Source organism: Psittacula echo, assembly GCF_963264785.1.
Source record: "Psittacula echo genome assembly, chromosome: 7".
In the NCBI taxonomy this organism is placed as follows: domain Eukaryota; kingdom Metazoa; phylum Chordata; class Aves; order Psittaciformes; family Psittacidae; genus Psittacula; species Psittacula echo.
In genome coordinates this window covers 25,931,504-25,958,638 of record NC_137740.1, presented here as the reverse complement: position 1 = coordinate 25,958,638, position 27,135 = coordinate 25,931,504, and the positions used below count along the sequence as shown (strand labels likewise).

Here is a 27,135-nt window from a genome sequence, read left to right as displayed (position 1 = left end):
GTATGTATATATATATACACACACATGCATGAACATATTCATTTTAATATTAAAAAATGCTTTACAATGTATCCAGTTGCCATCCTTTGAGGATGGATATTTCCAAGCATAACAAAAATAACACTGTTTGTGTACACTGATTATTCACTCTGACAATACCCAGTTTTGAATAGTACCCCCAGGGCTTTAGCAATGGTTCAGTGGTGCCTCAAATACCATTATGAATAAAGAAGCATCAGTTACTTTAAGTTAAAGCACTTATTTAGAGATGTTAGCAGAAGGTCAGTTACTGGTGTACCAGATTAAAGTGAACTTTTTGGTCCTTTTAAAAATACCATTGTTAATTTTAACAGTGAAGATTTTTAAATAATTCATTTTCTACTTAACAGACACATTTCTTACTCCTGGTGAGGCTCTGTTTCATAGGTGGGTCAGATGATTTTTCAAGGTCTCTTTCAACCTGGGCTGTAGTAGAAGTCTATTGCACAAGAAAGCAATGGAAAAAAGCTGCAGAAAACATGACCACAAGACTGGGTATCTGACAGAGCCAATCTGGGCAGAAGAGAATACTGAAACATTTTACTTCTATTTTTGAAAATAACGTGGTTTGGATTTAAATGACAACTTACAGAGAAAGACACTGCAAGTTTTTCATGGCCAAACAAAACTCTCAAAATCTTCATTAAAGCACTGTTTACTTTGGTAACTGGCAGATCAGCTGGAAGCAGCTCTCCCCCATTCTTTAACTTCTGCCTGCACCATTTGTAATTGTGTGTCCTGGGTTCAGCAGTAGCAGTCATTTTTTCTTCTTCTTAGTAGCTGTTGCAGCACTGTGTTTTTGACTTTCAGCCTGGGAACAGGGCTGATAACACCGATGTTTAGACTGACCAAGGACTTTGTGAGTCTCATGCTCTGCCAGGGGGGAGGAGAAGCTGGGAGGAAGCAGGGATAGGACACCTGACCCAAACTAGCCAAAGAGGTATTCCATACCATAGCACGTCATGCCCAGGATGTAGAACTGAGAGTTCCTGGAAGGGCTAGATCACTGCAGGGTGGGGGTGAGGTACCGGTCGGTGAGTGGTTGTACTCTTTTCCTTGTTATTTCCTTTATCATTATTATTATTGGTGGTAGCAGTAGTGGTTTGTGTTATACCTTAGTTATTAAACTGTTCTTATCTCAACCCATGGAAGTTGCATTCTTTCGATTCTCCTCCCTGTCCCTCCAGGAGCGGAGGGAAGAAAGGCGCGGGGGGAAGTAGACTGCGTGGTTCTGATTTACGGCCTGGGCTTAAACCACGACATTGTGTAATTTTCTAAAAGGCACCAAGCATTTTTAAGCAACATGTATCATTCTGTAAGGGATAAACTTACTGCAGAACTACAGGGAATCAAGCCTAAGGAACCTGAATGGCCACCACAACCTCAGGGTAAAGAGTAAGGAGTCACATGGCTGGGCTGTGGAGTTTCTCCACACAGCTTGGTGGTGACAAGGGTCCCATGCATGTTGTTGCTGTCTGTAGTCCAAACCTGAGAAAACATCTGCCAGTGTAGCTTCCGGTTCTCCCCATTTCTCGACCTGGAACAGCAATGCACAAATGGCTCTGTGACAGCAGTGCAGGCTGCACAGGGGAGGACCAGCCACACAGTCAACTCTCCCAACTGGCATATTGCAGTTCCCATGACTTTAGCAGCTGGGAGCCATTTAACAACCACATGGGAGTAACAAAATATTTTTCTCCCCTCTGTAGCACTGCACTTACTTCATCCTTTTAATCTGGTGGAAGAATCAAAAGCTAGAACTTGCCCCCCCCCCCCCCCCCCAGAGTCACACAATTAATCTGAGGATATTTGTTAAACAATTCCTGTTGCACAGAAGTGTCTGATTCTGACTGCACTGCTGAGGATTTGTTTGCAAGCCAGACATGTTTACTGTTAACTTTGGAAAGATAATCTGCAAATTCACTGACCTGATGTAAGCTCCATGGTACATAAACAATTCCCCAATTTATGTCTGTCCATCATTTCTACTGACAATAATTCATTGTCTAACATTGAGATCTCAGCAAGCAAAACATAATAAAAAAAATTATTTTAAAAATCAACTAAGACCAGAAGAAAACCAAAGGTGGAAAAGAGTCATGCACTCGTTCAGACAGCACCAATTTCAGCTTGTTTCTTCAGCTGTAGAACAGCAGCTCCAGGATTTCGTCATTAAGAACTCAGCCATGCAGTGGCGGAGCATGCCACTATCTCAGTATGAGCTAGCTCCATTCAGGAGTCAGCACCCTAAAAGGTCATCAGACACTTTATTCATCATCTTTCAGACTACCTAAAAATCTATGGAGTATGAGAAGTTTTTGAAGTAGATGATGCTGCCCTACTAAGCTGAAGGATATTACAGGTGTCTCCACAGAAAAGATAAACACGAGGTTTTCATAAATTGTATAGCTTAAAGCTGAATAGACTATCAATGCTTTGGACTCCACAGCAAAAAAATAAACGGATTGTCAGCTTTGGCTGTTACTCCTTTCCACCCTCTGAGCAGGTATAGGAATAGCCTTTGCTAACCACTAGCAGTACTATGGTGCAATGTCTTCCCTCACTGGGTAAGCAGCTACCAGCTCAAGAAGGCCTGTAGGTTTGGCTTCGGATAAACTCAGAGTTAAGCCACTAGAAGTGTTTAATAAGAAACTAACTTTAAGACCATAGAGCATGGCTCAAAAATAACATGTAGGGTACAGGGCCCTGCCACTTGGCCTGCATTAGAACCGAGATGCCATCTGAGTCCCAGAAGTGGCATTTGTTTCTTCCTTACTGGCAGATCACAAATACATTTTGTATTTCGCATTTTGCCAACTTTTCTACTCAAGCAGTAATTCTAGGCAGCTCATTACAGCAAGATTCATGAGAGCTTAATTGAGTAGCTACTAATCCATCCAGATTTACCCACACCACACCTATCAACACACCACAGTTCAGTGCAATTGGCTATGATTAGCAGCATTGGCAGGAGCCAAACCATGTTCTGTGCAGATTTCTATTACCCCTTTGAAAAAGGCTCATTGCCCCGGCACTGACTGCGGGGACCATGACATTATATATCCAAATGTGCAGTGGGACATCTGAACAGAACAGGAGGTTTATGGCTTTAGAAAAGCTGTTCCATGGCTTTGGAAGAAGAAAGAGAAGTCATGAGAATATTTCTGCTCTTGATGCAGGTTTGAGTGTTCAGTAGTTTCAGAAAGCTGTGGAAGTAAAGAGTAACATTAAATATTGTCTGTAGATTATTAAATTCCACTGAGCGTTACTGGTAAAAATATGCAAGCATGCTCCAAACTAATAGAGAAAGCAGATGTGAGGAGGGAGGGAAAAGTTAAAGAAAAAAAATAAATAAATATGAGAACACTAACTTTTTCATCCTAAACAAAACAGTATTTTTCATTTTTCATGAGGATAACTTAAATTGATTGAACAGGAATATATTATGCAGAAACATTGTTTTCTATTTGCTATATTTTTAAAATTGCCCAAATTAATGCCACTATTTATGTTAGACAGAAATTAGCTTAAACTTCTTTGCCTTTCTCCCATATATTTCCCAATTTCACCTTGTACATGGCTGAGCCAAAAACTACCTGGAATGTACTCAGGTGACTGCTGGAAAAACATGGAATTCTCACATGGAAATTAAATAGATGAATCACTACATAATTACCAAATTTGAAAGAAGTATTAAATTTAGAAAATGGAATCATTTACCATGATTGTTTTTGCTAAATTGTTTAGCCTGTTTGTACCACACAAAGCACAAAGCTTTCTTCTTTGGAGAATTTGGATCTGTGGCCTTGAAGCCACCGAGCTCCCAAAAATCAGTGCTGCAGCCTGACTTGTACTGTTAATGTAGGTCCAGGCACAACCCAGACCTCGGGAGAGAAAAACTCAAACAAACAAGAAACCACCATGAAAATATTTTAAGTGGTAACCACTCCCCTTGCAAGTCAGCACAAGTGAAACGTAGGTGCTAATTTCTTAGTTGCTGCAGCTGGCAGCCAAGTACGTTAGCTAAGGATGCCATGGTGAACACCAACAGTGTAGTTTTAATGCAACCTGAAATATGTCATTCACTATTGCTGTTGAGTAGAAATACAGCTGCTTACAGCCTGATTGCATCAGCTGAAGTTTGCTCTCAATTGATGCCGTTTTCAGTGTTATCAAAATTTCCCCACTCTATTTGTGCTATCAAAGAATGAAATGCCTAGGGACATGGTTTCAGTGCTTCTTTATTTTATATTTTCTCCATGGGCTTCTCATCTCTCATTCTTTTTTTGGACTGACACAAAGTGTGTAATCTTCCAATATCATTAAGACCTAAGAGTTTTACTAAACAGTAGCAGTTGTCCTAAATGTTAGTGTAGCAACTAACTCAAGTAGTTCATAACTACTGGCATATTAGTGAGCACTCCTCAGCTCTTCAGAGCAAAGTGAAAGTTTACCTTTTAAATTCAGTCAATATTATATGCTATGAGAGCTTGACAACATTCCAATAGTGCTAAAAAAAAAACACCAACAAAAAACAAAACAAAAAGATGGCATGCAGCCATCCAGCCAATGCTTTATCCACTGAGTGTTCCATCTATCAAGTTGATGTCTCTCCAGTTTATAGACAAGGATGTTGTACAGGACAGTGTTGAACGTTTTGCTCAAGTCCAGGTAGATGACATCAACTGCTTTGCCCCTATCCGTCAGTTCTGTAGCCCCATCATAGAAGGCCACCAAATTGGTCAGGCAGGATTTCCCCTTAGTGAAGCCATGCTGGCTGTCATCAAGCACCTTGTTGCTTTTCATGTGCCTTAGCATGCCTTCCAGGAGAATCTGCTCCAAGGTTTTGCCAGACACAGAGGTGAGACTGACTGGTCTGTAATTCCCCGGGTCATCCATTTTTCCCTTCTTGAAAACGAAGATTATATTTCCCTTTTTCCACTTCTTGGGAACTTCACCTGACTGCATGATGTCTCAAATAGGATGGACAGTAGCTTAGCAACTTCATTCAAACCAGCTCCTTCAGGACCTGTGGATGGATTTCATCAGATCTCATTGGACTTGTGCACATTTGGGTTCTTAAGATGATCTTGAACGTGATCCTCTCCTGCAGTGGGCCTAAGGTCTTCATTCTCACAGTCCCTGCATCTGCCTTTCAAGACTTGCGTGGTGTGATCAGAGCATCTGCAAGTGAAGACTGAGGCAAAGAAGTCATGGAGAACCTCAGCCTTCTCCAAATCCATGGTAGCCAGTTCTCTCTACAACTTGTGGAGAAGGCCTACATTATCCATAGTCTGTCTTTTGTTTGCTGCATACCTATAGAAGCCCTTTCTGTTATTCTGGACACTGTATTTCCCCTCACACTGGTGTTGAAGGCATCCTCTCTGGAGCTACTCACCTCGGTAAATGACCTTTGGTAGCCAGCAATGACCGGTTTAAATCTGCCACTGTCCCTCCTGCTTTGCTTAACTACAGACAGTTTCTTTGTGGCCAGGGTCTTCAAACTGTGAGGGACATGGTGTTTCCCATGTCCCATCCATTCTTCGTCCCTAGCTGAATATTCTGGCCAGGATTTTTATCATCATGTGAAGGCAGAGACACTCTACCAGTAGAAGACCAACTGTAAAGAGTTTAATGCAGAAATTATGGGTTCATTTCTGGTCCAACTATATAGACCAAGACCCCAGAGTATCAGCTAAAACTATATAAACACAGATAAAACTGTCCAAACATCTAAACTTCAACAATAATCCAAACTTAGCTAACAGAACAGACAAACTTCCAGATGTGTCTCACACATGGTGAATTACAATACTCTGTAATAAAGTGCAGAGTACACTTCTACGGAGATAGCATCATGTCAGGAAATATAAACAAAAACAGGGAAAAATTAATTCATCTCATTCTCCAAAGTCACATTTTGCATTTACTAAGCTCTTTCAAACATATTATGTTGCTGATTAACAATAATATCTTAGGGCACAACCTTTTCTAATCTTTTAAGAACTGCTTTGAAATATCACCAAGGCATACAAATCTTAATGATAACGTGAGAGAGCACTCTATAATTTAAAACACCATACTTCTGACAAAATTGAGTCAGGTAGGAAAAGCATGATGAATTCAGATCCTATCCAGAGTACAATGAAACTTCAAACAGTGCTGAAAAGAATCAAAACCAGCTGAACTAATAAAAACAGACCCTGCATAAACAGTTCTTCATCAAGTAAATTTCACCTACCTTGTTACACTTGGAATTTGGGGAAGTAGGAAAAGCCAGTAAGGTTTGAAGAGGAGATGTGAAAGGATAGCTTTGGGTTTAAACTTGAACAGCGGAAGTTCAAGTTAGATAAAAGGAAGAAGTTCTTTACTGTGAGGGTGGTGAGGCACTGGAACAGGTTGAGCAAGGAAGTTGTGAATGCTCCGTTTCTATCAGTGCTCAAGGCCAGGCTGAACAAGGCCTTGAGTGATTTGGTCTAGTGTAAGTTGTCCCTGCTCACAGCAGGGAGGTTGGAGCTAGATAATCTTAAGGTCCTTTCCAACCCAAACCATTCTATGATTCTACGATTCTATGGTATTTGGGACATATGTAATACATAGCAAATTAATATAGCCAGACTTTGACCTCAGTTATACTGATGTAAGTCCAAACTAACATCACTTACTGTAATGGAATTACGCTGGATTTACACCATTTAACTGAGATCAAAACCCATTCAATGAGACAAAAATGAAGTGGGAAAATGACTTTTATAGCTACACAATGGGACATTTCCTTGCAACTAAGAAACTGTTTAATGCTAGGTAGTTACAAAACAAGAAGTGAGATGTGCTTGAGTTATCACGTAACTATCTACAGCAAAAATTTCTAAGCTTTGAAAGGTTTTATGTATTTCATATCTGCCTCTACACAAGCTTAATGCAAATTAAACTGTTAATATAAAATATGCTTCACTTATTTAGGGCTTTTCTTAATGGTTTTGCAAAGGGTATGGAGTGAGATGGAAAAAGACTCATCCCTGTAAAATAGGCATACAACAGGAAATCTGAAGTTTCTTCCCACATGAACTTTACAGAAAAAAAATTATCCTCTTATACCACTTTCTAAACTAGAGCTCCATCTCCATAAGCTATCACACACTTCTACTAGCTTGGCATTCTGTGCTTCCCTTCCAAAAGAAAAAATATGGGTACATGTCAGTATAAGTGGCTATGCAAAACCACCAGGAGCTTAAAAGATTCACTTGAAGTGATAAAACTGCCAAATTCCTTAATATGCAATTTAGCCAATGCGCATTATTTTTGTCTTCATATAGCATCATTCATTTCAGGTAACAGACACTACAATTAGACTTTCAAGAATGGGGAAAGGGCTGAGTTTTTGCAGTAATGACATGATCTCCACCTTTCACACTCTAGGCATGAGCTACAGTAACAATATTTAGAACAAAGCTTGATACATAAAGCACACAATTTTTTTCTCCCATAGTCTCTGTGAATGCTGACAATCTAGATTTACATAAACAGTGCTCCTGTGTAGTTCAATCTTTCCAGTTCAATTCAGTTCATTAGCACTAGGGACATTCATTCCCTTCTCACTACAGCTATGCCAGTTGAACAAACTACCAGCCCTGCTATCCAGAACAGCCCTAACACAAGTTATCACGTCCTCCACTGGGCAGCAAAGTTGCTCATGCACTCTTCGTAATCAAGCTAGCAAGCTTATAACCTGGACCATTTTGGAATGAACCTGGAATTCAGAAGAAGCCCTCATGGCTGGGGATCAGAAAAGGCCATAACCTCAAAGAGGGAAGCAGATAGCAGTGCAGAGCAGTAATTTTTTCGAATACAGAGACACATTTAAGAAAATGTATGCCCACAAATTCAGCCAAAGTCTCAGAGAACAAAATGTCGGAGTCAGTCAGTCCAGTTCATACCCAGAACAAACTCTAGAGAAGTACTTACTTGCAAGGCCAATATGAAAAGTGAGAATAATACAAGTCCTTGCTACCACCCTCATTCATGCATAGGCAAGCATCAGCCATCAGACACACTGAAAGCAGCAAGAGAAAGATTTCTCCATCATCTCCTGCATAAACCTCTTTGTAGCTAACACAGCACTTCTTTCAGAGCAAGAATATATTGCCTTTAGCACCAACATATTTCATCACTAGGATACAGTCTGCATATGTGAAAGATACTCCAGACTGCCAAAATATCTTGAGATAAAGGGAGCACTAAGAAGGAACACTGAACCTCTGAGAGAAACGTGTCAATGGAAAATTTGAGGAAGGGATGGGCTGAAGGCAGAGATGAAAAAGATAAAAAGATGTGGGAGTTTGAAAGATTAGGAAAGAAAGGAAAAAGAGGAGTAAACATTACAGGGACAAGTAAGTGATTGAAGGGTTTGTGGTCAACACAGAGGTCTGTGACTCAGGAGTAAGTCACATGAATTCTCTGTACTTTGATTTAGTTTATGTAAAATCTAAAAGGGGAAGACATGACCAAAACAAAACCAAAACAAACAAAACCACACAACCCTAACACACCCACAGATACAAAAAGAAACCATGAAGATGTAGATTTTTAAGTATTATGCTGTTAAATCAGGAAGGAACAATCCTGGACAAGCACCGCTGCCTAAGCACCATACTATGCTCTTCAAATGCTGTAGAAAAGCAGATAAAACGTTATACCAACCACTGCACATCATGTGTCACTTCAGCCGTCTGCCAGGGGTGATGTTTGGTTTTGCCCTTGCCACTTGCTGGCAGCTAGCAGTACTTCTTATACCCAAACTGGCAAAAGACAGTGGTTAGTGTGTGCACAGTGATGATAAAGATCTCTAATTAAAACCACACTACTATTGTGTTGGTGCTCTACAAGCTAAGCAACATCAAATGGAAAAGAAGTGCCATAATGCAAAGCGATTTGCCCAAAGACTGGCAGCAACCAATTTCTTCTAACTGGGTACTTCAGCTATTGGTCTTTTACCTAAAAGCACGTGCTTGCCTACCAATTTCACTTATTTACAGTCCAAAAAACTAGGTCTGACACAGTAGCTATAAAGACACAACCTTTTGAGGATTTTATTAAGCAGAAATATAAAGGAACATGGGGACATAAAAGAAACCACAGTATTCCTAGCTGTTCTAAGGCAGAAGACTTCATTTTTCCTGCACAACTTTAATCTTCTTCCGTTTCTCAATAAATTATAAGTGCGAAAGCATATTAATTCAGTGAACTAAGACCTTACTAACAAAACAAAAAAGCTCTGTCCTTTGGAAAACAGACTCGGACATACCATTGTACAGCTAAAGAGAACTCAGGAAATGTTTCAGTGATATTCAGCATCCCCAGAGACACTTTGCTTCAGCTCATGAAAATACACGGGTGTCCAAAGCATGAAAATTACAATGGCTTCCTGCTTACACCCCCTACCTCCCCCAGGCTATGGATGTAATTTAAACAAGATGGCAGGAATCCAGCAGTAACCTATAGTCATAGATTAGAGCTGCTATCCTGAGCAAACAGACCCTACATTTAGCTGGGACTATAGTAACACAAGACATTCCTTCATTTTCACTTAACTATGCAAACCCACCCCCACTCACTCCACTTTAGCAGGGTTTTTCCATTTTGAAACCTGGAGGCCCATTCTGCTTTTAGTTACATCTCATTGCAGAAAAAGCTCTACTGGTTGTAATTTATCCTGTAGTCCTAAAGCTGATACTGGGATTTTGGCTCTACTGTATATCAGGCTACGTGAAACTGTCTTTTAAAGTTGTCTTCGTATTTTGTAGTCCTATGGCTGGGAAAAAAAAACAAAAAACAAACAACAAACAGAGGAAGGAAGCATTACAGCTCCCATGAAAACACTGAGATAAAATTTACTCTCTCAATTGCAATTCTACACAGGCTCCGCACCATGAAGGGTCCAGCTGTCTTTTGTAATAGCTGGCTTATGAAGGCACCTCAAAAGAATAATTTAAAATTCTCTCTGCACAGTGCTCATACATCCAAGTTTATTTTGGGAGTCCCTTTATGTTATACCCAGGCTTTGAACACTTATATACTTGATTCATTGTATCTAACATCACACACTAACTGTTGTATTACCAAGAGCATATGGTAAGGAAGCCACTGTTCCAGAGTGAACAGATGAGACTGCTAATAGGGATACATTACTAAAAACAAATTTAACACTTTCAACTATATTTTGTTGCATGTGATGTATGCAGCTTGTTGGCCTGGTGTCTGGGAATATGTAATTTTAAATATGCATATATTTTACCACTAGTGTCTTGTAGACTGAAATCTGAGGCAAAGTATATTTTAGGAAAAGGGCTACAACTTGAGCAGAGCTTGAAAACTGCACACACTGTCTCTGTGAAGAGGTGTACCAAAGAATATCAAGATGGAAGGGTACATAGGATACAGAACAAAAATTTAACATATCTTTATAAATACACACAGCCTGCTTGCATTTGCAATACACGTTAACAGTGTGCACCATGGACCCCATTTGTGGCTTCTCCCCACAATGATTATCAGCCTCTTAGCTACTAGTATTACTCCCTTGGCTTACACAGAATGGTCTCTGCTGAACACCCAATGTTCAAACTGCTGACAACATGCAGTAAGGGCAAATGAGGTGTAAGACATTCTGATTAGCCACATCACTAGGCATCCACCAACACCATTGGCAAAACAGACTTGCAGGAGTGCCTCAGTTCATGCTAGAGCTGACTTCACAGGTTGTCACTCAGTTTTAGCTCAAAATGCCCTGCCAAGGAAAGTTCTTCAGCTGGACTGAAGAACCAGGGAAGACATCACAGTGCAAACACTACTTATTCTCCCAGTGATCTAGTCTCATCTGAGCACTCAGTATTGATGTGGCAGGATGAAAAACAGTCTGAATCAAATCTCAGGTGCTATTATTTGGACAGTCAGCTCCAGAGCAAGAAAAAGTGAGAAAGCCTCTCACTTGACTTCATGCCTCCTATTTTCAGGTCTTCAGCTGAACTAACTTTTGTTCCCTCTGCAGCTGGCAAAACCAAATGAGACATCCGAAGAGTATTTAAAGATTCACAAGCAATGAACTGCCACACAAAAGTGCCAGTTTCTTTTTGTCAGTTATAGAAGGAACCTTTGGGTATCTAGGCTCTCAGCAAAGGTTCTTCAGTTAAGTGCTTGATGGATGGGATTAATCCTGTCCTCTGTATCATGGGTTTATGTATCTTGACATGATCCCACTTAAGTACTTTAGGAACATGAGGTCATTGTGCTTCTCCTCTGGCAAGAAACACGGAAAAGCTCAGTTCACATCTACAGTTACCATAGAATAGGTTTCACATGTTCTTAAAAAAGCAACAAGAAGTTTAACCATAGACCACAAGGGCATATGCGTGACCTAAACCACTCTGATCCTGCTTAAAAATGTAACATTGCAAACTATCCTTATACAAAATGCAAATCTTGGACCCAGAGTTCACCCAACAACAACTGCACAGCATGAATTCACAATAGGCAGAACTGAAAGATCTCATAATCAGACCTGAGTGTAACACACTTACAACGGGAAATCCTGAACACTGGCAAATGTTATAAAAAATTCGCTATATTCAACAATGTATTTAAGGGGTAAAACACATTCTCACTGGCAGTAGTAAGGAAAGAAAATGAAGCAGACAGCCAAGAACACATTTCATTAAATCCATCCTATTTCTTCTAACAAAATGTATCAAGGCATGGCAGATCAATCAAGGCATGGCAGGCCAATCAAGTCACACCATCAGTCTCTTTCAACAGAGAAATTGTTTTGCCATTTGCAAACTGAAAAACATATGTTCTCAATATTTTCTCTGATGTATGCATCGACAGCATATGCCAAAAATCAAATCATTGACAGGAAAACATATACTAACTGGCATCTGAGGGCTTTCACTGTCTAAAGGGTTCCTCCTTTCATTCTTTAGGCCACATTCAAAATTTATTAACTAAATTAAATATGTGTTCCTTTTCCATACTCCTTAATCCAGCTTATCCAGATCCTCAACTGACTGAATTGAATGCCCTCTAGTATAAATTCCAAGCAGCCTTCAATACACACACACACACAAAAAAAAAAAAAAAAAAAGCTTGTAAAGCACAATCAGAAGACTACAAAGACACATACTTCAGGTCTATGCAGCAGAAAAGTAGCTCCAAGGTTCCTAACAAGTTGGTATGGCAGGACAAAGAATGTCCCAGTCACACGGCAAAGTACCAACCCAATATAAGCTCATTTTGATCACCGTTGGTTAAGACAAGTTCAAACATAATTTGTACCAGCAAACGGAGTCCCATCACTCCATGTACCCCTATATAGGACAAATATTGTTTACCCCTTGCAGTTAACATGTGCCCCAGCTCTGTTTCACATAGTATAGAACTTTCAAAAGGCATGTGAATATGCACTCAGCAAGGATTAAGGGTTAGTCTCACTTTCAGCAGCCTTCCGTTCTTATGTTTGTTGGGTGTTTTTCTCTTCCTTCTTCTCTAAGAATTCAGACTCCCCTCTTCAGTAAAGGCATTCACTATTAACTCCACATCACAGAAGGCATTGTTTTCCATGATCTTCTAGCATTTGCAATTTAAAAGAACAAGGTTGTCAGTTCAAAAGTCAGATATGTTTTTGTTAGCCTCCTTGTCAACTTCCCTCTGTATATTTCACTGACAATTCATCTTACAATGAGCACTATTGCCTCAGTTAAAGTGAGCTAAAGATTTATACGATATTTATGCCTCCTTGTTAATTTAATAACTGTTTTCTCCAGATGAGAGACAATATATCAATCTCACAGACAGCCTTAATCATGGCTTAAAAGCAATTGAGGATTTGCATTAAACACCTGCTTTTTATAAATCATTAGAAATTTGATGTGTGGATACTTAAACCAATTCAGTAGATGCATACATCATCAGAAATTTCTCTTTTCTTGCCATACCTTAGAGCTCCCATCAATACTTGTAGCCAACATGGCCTACAGTTTAACAATTAATGAGATGGATAGTACTAACTTGGCTTCTATACACAACTGTGTGGAAAAAAACTATTGTAACTTTTGAGAAATAAATTCAAAGTGGGGGGAAAAAGGGAAGAAGGAGGATGGGAGCAGTCAGAAGACTCTTACACCATTGGTATCTACCTTCTCCCCACTGCTTCTGGTTATCAGACACTGCAACCTTAGGTAAGAGTATCATTTCCTATTTTACAAGAAGAAGAAAGCACAGTCGTCAGCTGGCCAGGCAGGCAGAGAGTCAGACTGGCAGAGGTCCTCCTTCCACACTGCATTTCAGAGTGATTAAACCATACTCACTTCTGGGGTAATTCAGGACATGATGAAATATACTACACAGCCATTTTTTATCCGGGACAAGGCTTCACTGTTTCAATTTAACTGACACCAGCTTAATCGCTTTCTAATCTGGTTCAGTATTGTGTGATATTTACTTTGAGATCAATCAGCAAATAGTTAAAGTAGCAGAAATAATAGGGCAGCAGCCTCTAATGGGAAGGCAGGAACAAATCTCTTTGCACAGAACAGCAGCAGCTGAAAGACCAACCACAGCTTCATTCTGTCACTGTGCGGGTTTGTGCTGCTCTTCAAATGTGTATTTTGTGATGTATGCCTACACTTCTATACCCATGTCCCCAGGAACAGTGACCAGTGGTTTCTCAACAGGTTCAGTTCCCTGTAGATGATCTAAAGACACAATTTTACCTGGAGGAGAGATTACAGAACCTACACATCACCCTTCCCTTCTCAGCAAGCTATGTGATCCTCTGAAGTCCACATTTTGCCATCTACTGATAGTAAGTGGTACGAAGGAAAACCTACCATTCTGAGAAGTTAAAGTTGTTCAGGATGGATAATAGTAAAAATTTTAAGGCAACAGACAGAAAGCTCTCCCATTGAAAAACACCATATTCAGGAGTTAATTTAAAACTCTGTAAAATTGTTTGCTACATTGTTGCATATCTAATGTTTGAGTTGGCAATGGCACTGTGATAGCTACTGCCATTTGTGACACAATGCGTCAAGTATTCTTTATGCAAACTCCAGAAGCTATGAAGAACAGGCATACAGAGCTAAACAGCAAGCCTCATTTGCTGAACAACCTCAGTAATAATTACTGGGACAGAATAACATTGGGATGCATTACTAATGAGCTACAGAGCTGTTCATGTAATTGTCACCACTTGGAGCTGGGGACAGCAAAACAAAATAGAACAAGTAGCTTCTGCATAAATTCAGTAGCCAACAATTTCAAATGGGACATGAAAAATAAATCATAATGAAAAGCAGAAAAGAATAGCAGATTTGAGGCATTATCACTTTTTTCCTAAAGGAAATTACAATCACCATTGTATCTTCAAGTAAAAACAGGGATAAAAATCCTTTCCCTTGCAAAAAAAATATTCAAGAAACTGAGGGGAAGTTTACTCTTGTACATACTTTAGGGGCTGGAGAGACAGAGTTAAGACAGTAGAAAAATGTTTAAAGTGATGCTCTAGTAGGTTTTTGGATGATGTTACAACATTCTGACTGTTTCACAGATTTTTAACTTCTGGTACTGGCAATACTATCTTCTGTAATCTACAACAGCTACTTTTAGAGGGACCCTAAACAAATCCTTCCAGAGAAGGCTCCATTAAGGATGACTATAAGGTTTCAAAATAATAATTTTGTATATGATCAGTATGGTTTTCACAGAAGTCACAGAGATAGAAAATATCTGTAAGTGCTTTACACTTTATCCTTACCAACTTGGACTTGTTTGCTATTGTATAGTCACAGTATTGGTGACTGTCATTCAACTGACAACAACAGCAATAAAACTTCATAGCAGAAACAACAACATAGACACAGAAATTAGGCTTTAAGGAAATGGAGTATTTCCTGACAAAATTGTAAATGGTAAAATAACAAGTAATAGTGGCACTTCAACAGTTATGGCACAAAAGAGCAGATTTAACAATTATTATGCCCAGTCCTGGTTGTCTTCAGATATGAAGACAGCACTGAACAGTTATAAATTTATATTGTATCTCTTAAAACATGAAAAAAAAGTCACAACTTGAACATGCACTCGTTATTGCTGTCACTGTATAGCTAAGGAATTCCAAAATAAACCAATCCCATCCCCTAATCTCCTCCCCCCAGAAAATAACAACTTACCTAACTTGACTTTTTCAGATAGGGTGTTCCGAAATTCCTGGGGCCACCAAAGAACACTAGTCTTGAAAGATCAACCATGATAACTATAACCTGATATTCTGGGATGCATCAGTAGAGCTACTGCACCAGCACATGGAGATCAGATTTGTTAAGTTAGCACATTTCCACCACCATATCCCTCCCTGCACACCTTGGATTTTGGAAATAATATGAAACCCACTTAAATATGAAACTCTCAAAATAAGAGGACTTCTAGAATTAAGTGGAGGGAATAAATTTCTTTGCCTCTGACCTTACTCTTGCCAAACAGAGTGGGGGCAACTCTTCTCTTTGGTTCCTATAAAAACTATGGGAATTTGTTAAGTACACAGTGTTTGCAAAACAGTTGCCTACAGGAGCTTAATCGGCAAGCAGTTTATTCCTCCTTGTCAACTTTATAATTTTTCTAGTAGCTTTAAAACTGTTTTACTTACCAATAAAAGTAAGAAGACCCACTGAATGTGGGCAGAAAGAGTTATTACCCAGAGACAAGCAGACCTACCCAGACTCTACCAAGTCCTCAATTTTTGATGGGCAGAAATTCCCAATTCATCTATGTAGCCTGTAGAATGCAACAGACTCACATGAGGTCTGTCCAGAACACACACACACAGCAACAACCCACTGAATCTTTCTCTTTACTAATCAAAGGATACACTGTAAAACACTGGTAAACATCTCTCCCCCACCACTTCTCTAATCTCTCCAATTCCATCACAGTGTACTCAAAACACAATTAAACCCCACTATATTACATCACATAATGCTGAATATCACCCACCAAGTACTAAAGAAGTTTATACCACACCACAACCTAGCTGATAACAAACCAACCTCAAATAAGTGCTATTACTTATCCAAAAATGCAATGACATCAACAGGTCTACATGACCCCCAGAATGAGAATTACAAAGGAAAGGCACACCAAAGAAGCTCCTAGACTTTACTCATGCTGCCCCCATGCCTTGTACAAATGCCACTTGTGGAGCGGACAAACTCAGATACCAATACAAAATACCACATTTCCCTTAAACTTATCCTCCCTGCTTTGAAAACTATTGCCACACAGTTACTCCACAGCCATATGCCTGTTCTTTAGTAAAAATAATATCAAGTATTGAAGCATTTCTTCTTCCACCCAAAGAAAGCAGAGGGAATGCTGAAGACACTGACCACCTTCTTCAGGCTACACCAAATGGAACATTCAGCTTTCCTGAATGGAAAAAGGTTTTAGACAACTGATTTATAACTGAGGGTGAAGCCTGAGGCTGAAAACCTCATGTGACAGAAGAATGCAAAATACTAAGTGTAGGGCATCATGTTAGAGAAAAGCTATCAAGAAGAGTCTGATGTAAGAAATCTGCTGGGCAGTGAAGAGGCAGTGATACTGATTACTTACAGATACAGTAAGACAGAGTGGTGGTTCATATTGGGAAGGCTGGCCATGCAGCCACTGCAGTTGAATTTCAGGCAGAATTTCAGCTGAGCAGGGGTAGAAGTTTTAATGCTACCCTCAGAGGACAATTTTATTCTTCTTCACTTGCAAGTGAGTATTTCAAGGCAGAAAACTTTACTTCTCCATTTCCGCACACAGCTTTCCATCTCCCTTTATTATCCATTTGTATAATCACAATGCTTTTTAGTCAGGAAGTATGAAAATTCTTAATTCCAATAATAGCCCAATTTTAATTTCTTACTTTTCTCCTCTGGAAAAAACATAATTTCTTCTTCATTATAGCTTCTAAAAAACAACTATCAAACCTGCAAAAAGCAGAGTTCTCAGACCTTTCATGTGGCCTTCTGAACTTGTTCCAAACTGGTATGTCACCCATACAGACAGAGTATTAACAGGCAAACATCCTCCTGTGCCAGAAGTGGACTTCCAGTAGGAAGTCCAGAGATAATATATTACCTTCATTTTTGTTGTAATTAAAATTAATTACTGAGTTTGGTCTATAAAATAGTCATTCACACTAAAGACATGCTTGATGAAATCATGCAAAATCGGTTATTACTGGTACAAGTCCAATCGTTTTACAGAAAAATACTAGAGAAGAATTTGTCCACTTCGGCTTATTTTCCATTCCAAAATTCCTTAATGGCATAAAGAAAAAAAAAAAAAAAAAAAAGAAAAAGAAAAAAAAGCTGGCCACGGATGTTAAATAAAGACATTCCAAGTCCAATCCTGTTTCCACAGGATACAAAGGGAGTTAGTAGGAGATCAGGATCCACAACACGCAACTACAAAAGCATTTGCTGATCTTAAGCTTTAGCTCCAATTCAAAATTTTCCTTTGCCAACTCTTCTTAATTTGGGACATTTTTTTTCCCTCTCCAGTTTTTCCATTGAACACAAGTCTGGCAAAAGATTTCTTTGTCAACAGCGCCTTTCACTATCTACAAAACTTCTGCGGTCATGTTTAGGCATTGAAAAAACACAATAAAAAATTCCTGCAATGTGTTAAAGCATTGCACATGCTTCCACATGAAGCGGAATCCAAAACAAAAGGCTGTTTCAAAATGGAGATCTCAGCATACCACCAGATGGTACAGCAGTATCAGAATGTGAAACCCATTATAATTTTTTTCCTGTAGGCTGCAATTCTATGCCAAAACCCTCCGGTTTGGTACTAAATATACTTGTTAATTATTACTCTTACCAAAATACCATAGCAATAGTCATAACACTACATTTAAATCTACCATCAAAGACCACAGTATGTTGGTGTATCACAACGCAGCATTAATATGCAGCACTTTGGTAACAATGTAGTCCAGTAGAATAGTAGAATATAGGAGGATTTTTAAATAACTCAAATAATTTTTAGTTCAGTCATACTTTATGATGTCAAGTACACTTCCAAGACAAATTCTTGCACGGTTTTGTTGAATACACAATTTTGTTGAATACACTCTCCTTGTCAACAACTCTTTCTTCATGGTGCTCAGAGAGCACTTGAGCTGTTTCACTAATCAGTACAAATCAAGCAGTACTGCAAGATGAGTGACTGAGGCAATGTTCAGCATACTCTGTGCAACATAGATTAGGAAAACAGTAGAGTTAAAAGCCAAATCCACACCAATGTTATATTTTAATTACTGTCGTGGTTTAAACCCAACCAGGCAGCTCATTCACTCACTCCTCCCCTTCCTCCCCCCACTCCTGGAGAGATGGGAAGGAGAATTGAAAGAATGTAACTTCCACAGGTTGAGATAAGAACAGTCCAGTAACTAAGGTATAACACAAATCACTACTGCTACCACCAGTAACAATAATGATAAGGGAAATAACAAGGGAAGAGAATACAACCGCTCACCACCCGCCGATCGATACCTTGCCCCCCACCCAGCAGTGATCTAGCCCTTCCGGGTAACTCCCAGTTGCATCCTGGGCATGACGTCCTGTGGTATGGAATACCTCTTTGGCTAGTTTGGGTCAGGTGTCCTGTCTCTGCTTCCTCCTGGCTTCCCCTCCTCCCTGGCAGAGCATGAGACTCAGAAAGTCCTTGGTCAGACTAAACATTCTGATCAGCAACTAAAAACATTGGTTTTATCAGTGCTGTTTCCAGGCCGAAAGTCAAAAACACAGCACTGCACCAGCTACTAAGAAGGAGAAAAAAATGACTGCTACTGCTGAACCCAGGACAATTACCTCTCAATAAAGAGTGTATCTGGGTCAGGGCAGCTTTACAAAAAAAGAAGGTCCCTGGATCTGAGATCCAACTATATGTTGCACTCCTTGTAGTGTCTGATTTGCCTCATGGGGCACGATACCCTACAAAAACATTAAGAAAATTTGTCTGTGTGGCAGCTATATACAACACTCTTTTCTGAAGAAAAATGATCAGTTCAGCAAATAACCAGACAACTTGGCGGGGGGGGGGGGTGTGTGTGTAAACCAAACAACAAGAAACTATGATATCATGTTTATTGATATAGTGGAGCAGTCTTCAGAAAGAACATCACCAGGCAAATTAAATGGATGGTATGAAATATAATCCAAGCAATATTTTTTATTAGATTTTTGAGAAAAGTTACTTCTCTATAGATTAAACAAAGATGTTAAAGAAATGGTCACAACAGTGGTTTTTGCAGTTTCTTTTCAAGTGTGTAGGCTTGGTCATCATCAGATGCAAGATACCAGATTACCAGCAGTCTGAACTGCTACACCCATAAAATTCAAGACACTAGACTGTAGTGTGTCTTCTAACTCTAAGAAGGACATAGAAAGAAATAGTCTTCAGGAACTAAGACAAAGTGAAGTTAAAAGTATACGTTCTCTGCTTTCAAACACATTTATGCCCTCTAAAGTTACTCATCGTGCTAAAAAGTAAGGCCCCCTCTGGCTGTGCAGGGAAATTGGACTTCCATATAGAGACATGTAACAGGATACACCAATACATGTTTGCCAGCAGTTCTTTGCTGTATAGGTCAGCACTCTGCAGGTTTAAGTTTCAGTTACTCTACTGAATGAAATCTAACATTTGCCAGAGAAAGGGATCTTCTGTGGAAAGAGTGCGAATGAGGGAAGAAGCAAGGACGCAAGAAGACTGAAAGGAAAAAGTGTGAATCAAGCAGAGGAAAGTGGCAGTGGATTTGCTGCTAGTGAGGTATGTGCAGAGCAAGCAGGTGGTGCTACAGCAAAGCATGATTAAAGGAATTGACCTGTAACAGAAGCAAGGATCGTGAAGAGCCCAAGAGGGTCAAGGAGATGGGAGACAATGAATTAAATGGAGAAAATGTGCAGGTGAAAAACTGAATGAGGAAGAGAGTACATGTGGGATAAGAAAGAAAAAAGTGGCTTTTGAAACAAAGGGTTTGAAAGTGGCCCATGTTGTAACCTAGGCACTGGAACTATTTGTGATATAAAAGCTGGAACTTTCTACTGATGATGCGCAAGAAAAAGCACCATCCAGACAAACCTGAAAACTAGAAGTGCACCACACTTTTATGGTTGGTATAGATAACTAAGCCCCCTAAAATAAAGAGGTCTATCAGTTCTTACAGTGAATCACATTAGGAACAAAAAGGGAAGATGCATAAAGCGACTGTGGAGAAAATAAAACCAAAACACCCCCAAACCAACATATAGATTTTGCTGCCCCATCCATGGAGAAAGAGTTCCAAGGAGAACACTCAGCTTGGTTTTCCAAAAGGATATAAGAGTTCTAGGCTCTGCACTTGACCAAAATCTCTTCCTTATTGCTTACTTCTGTGGTATGATGCTTTTTAAGTCCCATAATTGTTTGTTCCATAAACACCAAAGGTGAAAACAGTAAGGTATATAAACAGACCCTTTTGTGACAAGACACTGTGATACCACAATGATGGATTCTTTATGAGGAAAAAAAAAACCTTAGAAGACGTATAGAAGCTTACAGATTGCAAAATGGCAAAATTTGTGAAGACAAGTTTTTCTCGAATTTTCCAAGCATTTTGTTTAAGGTATTTATAACAATAGCAAACACATATCTTGTAAGCAGAAGTATCTATGACTAAGGGAACATAGAAGATGTATCAGTCTTCATATGATTACATCCCTGCAAAATGGAATTCTTAAGAATTAACTTCTGGAATATCATATTCTGAGATATCCCATGGAAAGTAGAACCACAAAGGTAATTTCCAAGGGCTTTTCCCCACTCTTTGTGTTTTCTTTTTTTTCTTTTTTTCTTTTTTTTTTTTTTTTTTATCTTAAGGAGGTTTTACTGGATAGTACAGCATGCATCACCGGCCTGGAGTATTCTGATCCTATTTCCTCTTCAAGTCACCAGAAGATATTTGACAAGGAAGGAGGAAGAAAGCCAGAGAAAAGGGATAGGAAGGGAATAGAAAACAGATGCTGAAAGACAGGAACACATAATGCACAGCATAAAGAAAGGAAGAAAAAAATCCATAGAAAAGACCTAAAGTGAGGTAAAGAAGTAAGAACCCAAACTGAAAAACACAACTATGTAAATAATTTCAGTGCAAGTTTCTGAATGTAAACATGGGGCAAGATTGGAGGAAAAGTACAACTGTATTAAGTATGTGAGTGTGCTCCCATAGAATAACACTAAAAAAAACCCAGTAGCTTCATTACTAGTATACATGTTCTCTACTAAGAGAGACAGTCACAGAAGCCACTTCAGTTCATATTAGAATTATTATGTGGTGTATTCGGCTCCCTAAACTACTCTTTTGTGCATACAGTGCGGCTAGAGTCCCCTTCAGTTTATCCTGAAGGCTCTTGGAAGGTCTGCTGGTATTTGCCCACAAGGAGACAGGGTGGGGGTGCAAAAAGTGTTACTCGCTCCTGGCAAGCTCACCAAGGAGGACAGCGGAGACGCGTGTGGCAAGGAGGGCTAAGATGCGACAAAAATACTCACTCTTCCCTAGAACAGCAGGAAACTCAGCCTTCCGTCCATATAGGCCAGCCCTCAGCAGGACCGTCGCTCCTCCGCTGACCCTCAGTGGACTCCCGAGCTGCCCATTCCGTCCCCAGCCCACCTTTGTCCTTCGAGAAAAGGCGGCGAAGCCCCCTCTTCCCTGCCCGCATCCCGCCCGTACCCTCCAGGGAGACATCCCTACCTGGATCGTGGAAAGGCACCAACGCGAAGTTGTAAAGCGGTCTCTTCGGTCTTTTCAACGATGTCTCAAGGATCTTGGATGCCCCCTCGATAACTTGTACTAGGTCGTCATACATGGATCCGGTCACATCAAACACGAATGCCAGGGTGGAGGCTCCCTCCGGCACCGCGTCGCCACCGAGCTCGGGTGCTGCTTGGGGGCACAAGGCGAGCAGCAGCACCGCATCCAGACCTGCTACCCAAGCTCCGATGCTCCCGCTGAAAGCCATTTTCCCCGGCAGCCTGCGCAGCTCCTGAGGCGGCCAAGAAAGGCACTCGAACGCCCCTCCCGGAGGAGCACGGACACTGGCGCCCACCTCCCTCTCCCCTCAGCACGAAGGGCAGGAAGCGCGGCAGCTTTTGTCTGAGCGCGGCTGCTGCTTCGCTCCGCCTTTCCTATCGGGCAGGACTGAGGCAGCGCCGTCCCGAGGGAGAAAGCTGAGCCCCGTACATGCCGCGGGGTGCGTGAGCTGCTGCCGGCACGGCTGCGACTGCCACCTCCGAAGCTCCGGCTAGGGACAGAGGCGGTACACACCCCGGCCCCGCCTCCCTCGTCCAGCAGCGGACACTCCCCTCACCTTAAGGCCCGCTCCTCGGCGGCTGGTAGTGGGCAGCTCTTGGGCCGGTGCCGCTCCCCATACCTGGCTGCCTGCTGCCTCCCCGCTTCGCCCATCACGGACCGCGGTCTGTGCAACTCCTGGCAAGGAAAGAGAAAACGGAGGTGCTGACTTGACTTTGTCCCTAGGAGGACAAAGGAGTATATTTATTGTTACATTGTTAAGAACACTTGATACGAGACTGAAATCGCTCCTACGCGTACTGATGCCCTGGTTTTCCTCTCGCTTCGGTGATGCTTCCAAAACCACTACGTGAAAACCAGAGACTGTACCTCCTGAAGGCCCCTTCCAGAATGTTTTCCTCAGCTTTAGGCTAGGCTAGGCTAGGCTAGGCTGTTTAGAATATTGGGAAGGAAATAAAGTACTTTTCACCCCTTGGTCTTGTGTGCAAATCTGCTGCATTTTGTAATTTGCAGCTAAAAAAATACTATTCAATGGCTCCCAATGAAAAAAAAAGCTGCCAACTTCATTCTTGTATATAGTAAAGAAGCATGCACTTCAAAACCTGAAGTTTCCATCTGAAGGAGAATATCAAAGTGATTGTTTTTAAAGCTGATGCTACTCTCTAATTACAGAGCAAACTGCTGATACCAAAACAGATTCTCTTCCTGGTATCCCATGGACCACTCTCAGCAGGCTGCATCTAGTAGAGCTCTTTCTCACGACACCTCTTTTCTGGTCAGCAAGTTCTGCACGTATACCAGATACTCTGAACTGTTTTGTCACAGACATTTGACAATATGTTTTTCCACTAGAACTCTGTACACATTTAAAGCTTTTATTCCCAATCCTCCTCAAAGTCCCTTTCATCCCTTTTTTCTTCTCTTTGTTTGAACTTGATTAATTGTTGTGGAAAAAGAGGGAATTGTTACTATTTGTTTCAGGTATCTGGCTTTGTCTCTCTCTGTGAGAAGTACAGATACTGTTTTGTAAGGTCTCTCCAGTACACAGACCATTTTCTTAGCTAGTTCTTAGTCCTGTCTTTGTATTTTATATATATAGGCACTCTAGTCCTTCATTTGAGAGATACAACTTTGTATTTATCAAAGCCATTTACTACTGCAAAACTGAAAATATTGTTTGGGTCTCAAATCTTGTGCTTTGAAGTAGTGTGTAGAACTATTGCTTTTGGGAATGACAGGGTTAAAATACCATCCTAGGAGAGAAATGCTACAACAGGAATTAGCAGGTATGCTGGGGAGCCAGCTCACTAGAGCTGCTACTAAGATCTGCAAGGAAAGATAAACATGTGGCAGAAAAAAGAAGGGACTGATAGATTAATCTTTGGTTAGATGTGGCAAAATCTTCACATTCATCTACAAAGACCATGAAAAGACGAACACTACTTTTGGGGGAAGATTTTGTCACACAAATGCTGTTATATGATGAGAATTCAAACTCTGAAGTGATAAGTAAACACTGACCTTTTTCCAACCAGTGACTTTTATTTTTCCACTGTGCAGCTGCTCTTAAATTTTGACAGTATGCTTTCAGTACTCGTCTTTCCTCTCTGTGACCAAGGCACTTTGCTTGATACAGCTAAAAGCTGTTCTGAAGACAGAATAAGATAGTCTTTATACCAAATAATCTCATAGTGTTTTAGTCACAGTAAATACACATCTTCCTGTGAGATACCTTTGCCAACAATGCAAAACCTATGATTTAATATAAAAATATCATGTATGTAAGTTTTGTTTGACTTCTGGCTTCTGAGTCTTCACAGGAGTCATGTACTGTAAGTTTTCTCCAAAATCCATACGACTAGAAACCACCTGGGTTTGTTAAGAAAACAAACCCCGGGTTTTCAGTATGATTACCTCTCTGTAGGAATTGATGATTTCAATAGATAATCCATATTCTGAAGAACTGCAAGTTTCTGATCTTTAGTTTTCCAAAAGGCTTGTTTAAATCTGAAATCAAGCTATGAGCTATATTCCCTACTCCCACCCTTCAGTGAAAAGAGATAAGCCGGAAACAGAATTGTATTTTGAACTGTCCACATCTATAAAAATTTCTGGCTGAATTCTGGCCATCCTGTATTTTATGGTTACTGCTTCCTTTTTAAACTCAAGTCTGCATCATGAGCATAGCAACGCTGGTAATTTTCATGGATTCAACAATTAATGCTTTATAGTAAAATCAGAGCAGACAGGTGAATGTTAGCATTTCTATGTGTTCTGCAAACATTTCTAGATAACAGACAGCTTTTAATGGAAAATGTCATAAAACCGAGATCTTTTTAAGATGCTATGTTTTACATTGTAAAGAACCTAGAAGTCCCACAGAGATAATCTTTTGCCATTTTCAATCTTCTTTCTATGTTTCACAGGAGTTTGTTTAAATATAAATGTTAGTTTGATTTACAATTCAACACATTTCAAAAGTCACATAATAATGAAAAAGAGCTAGACACAAGCAGTAAGTAGCTGTAGCAACTGGAGTAGTTTGTTTAATAAACCATGCGCCTGAGCCAAGAGACCATTTCACCCTGCTACAGGACTGAATCATCTCCCATCTGCAAGATGAAATCACTTTGGTTTTGGTTATAAAACATTAGTTTCATAGAACAGGTCATCCTGTGATTATGACATAGAAATAAAAGTTAGGGGCCAAAAGTTTTGTTTCTGGCTGAGAAGCATACTTGCTGCCTTTATTAATACAGTTACGCTTCAAGACCACGACCAAGTTATGAACTGCTCTGCTGAGGGAAAAAAAAAAAAAAAAAAAAGAGTAGATAAAATGATGAATGAAAAAAGAGAATAATCAAAAGTATGAGGCCTGTACCTACTGGATAAAGCAGTCTTGATCTTTATCAATCTTTATTCTCTGCATTATAGCTTAGGCACTCTTTAGCACAAACACATTTGTATCACCATGTCCTTACAAAATCTTTGGGTTTCCTAACCTTGAGCTCTATAGTTCCATCATACAAATGAGGAATGAAAGCAGAGAAGGACTAAATAACTTGCTGAAAGTCACACAGGAAATCTGTAGCAGAAATAGTGAGGAAAACAGACCTAAATTTCACTTCACTTGAGATCATTTTTCTCCTTTCTCTGTAACTCACAATTCTTTGGTACTAAAAGGGGATTATACATCTCTTTCTGCCTTGAATTTTTGCAGGAAGAGAAACACCAGCAAAATAAAAACACCTGTTATTTGATGTAGAGATGGCCTTGAAAGTGAAAACATTCTATATTTCACTAACGTTTTTCCATTGTAAAGTTTCATAAGTTTTCCTAGTTTCTTTGAAAAATGTTTTATAGCTTAGTTTCTACCACAAACTAAACTTCTCCTTATTATTTGAGAGGTGTTTTGGTGGCATTCTGTTGACTAAGTTCCCATACTCACAATCACTTCTGGCTTTTAACTGCAGTCCAAATGTTGCCAGTTTTAGAAATAACTACACCATGCCTGAAGATCTACTAAGGAATATACTTCTTTTTAATCTCTATCAGATTAAAGAATATCAGACTGAATGAATCTCTATCATTTCAAAATATTAAATGACTAATGGGAAAGCTAATGTATTTCCTTATGAAAACAAATCTTATACTTGATTTTTTTTAATTTCTCCATACAAGAAATACATGCTAATTATCCATTATTATGAACTATTTGTACCCAGTCTTATTATCGTCTTACTTTTGGTTGTATATGGTGTATACTGTGGTTAAATATGGTGCATGAGGCAGTGTGGGCCTCATCACACCTAAAATGTAAGTATCTCCACATCCAGCCTAAGCACCTTTTCCAGTCCATCAGGATCAGGTCAATATAGTGAATGGCAGCTAGGCCTTAATTTATTGTTAATAAGGAGTCAGAGGTGACCAGTTCAGATAGAGATACTTACGCAGCAGATAACTACATCTAGCATATGGGTGAGGAACGCCACCCATACAGTAACAGTTCTATGCCACTGTATGTGTCCCTCCTGTTTTACTTACAGATCTCTTCATTTCTGAGTTTTAATGTAAACTTTTGATACAGGGTTTTATAAAGCATTTCAGTATTTTTGCCTGAAGGTCTTTTTAAAAATAACTTTTCCAAATCTTTTCCAACTTAGGTTTCCATGAAGTGGTACTAGATGGTTTCATAGCAACTATAAGAGAAAACAGAGACTACCACAACAGAGGCATGCAACATAATACAGTGGAGATCTTCTGTCTCAATGAGATGAATCACCAAGTCACCCATTTGATTTCTCCAAGAAATGCCCATGTATGTACAGTAAATTGAACTCATGAACTTTTCATCAAAATCAAATTTATAGAGACCTAGATGTTTAGATGTAACAAAATAGATAATTTAATGTTACAACACATTTCTTTTTTCACTGCTTGCAAAAATCCTGCAGCATTATTATAATGTATTCTTAAAATTTTGTCCTTGGCAATGACTTTATTCTCAAGAATATCAACGTATTCTATTGGCCAAATCAGGATTTCTAATGGAGTTTACAAACAATAACATACCCTTGCTGCCTTGCGAAAATAGCAACTTTAGGTTGAGCTTCAAGAACACCATCTCCCTCTACTGGTAAATTACACTGAAATGTTTTGACAAGAGGTTATGAAAAGTGTGGATTTTTACCCTTAATAAGGTTAGG

General features: G+C 39.7%; 1 protein-coding gene across 1 annotated transcript in view; it reads right to left on the bottom strand.

Moving 5' to 3' along the window:
- Positions 1-22,139, bottom strand: part of HMCN1 (hemicentin 1) — a gene marked incomplete at both ends in the record, with an annotated part of 192,319 nt that extends 170,180 nt beyond the window's left edge. The window contains one exon of the mRNA XM_080622289.1: positions 21,872-22,139. Coding sequence (XP_080478415.1) covers positions 21,872-22,139 — 268 coding nt within the window. The remainder of the gene's footprint in view (positions 1-21,871) is intronic.
- Positions 22,140-27,135: the final 4,996 nt, after the last annotated feature.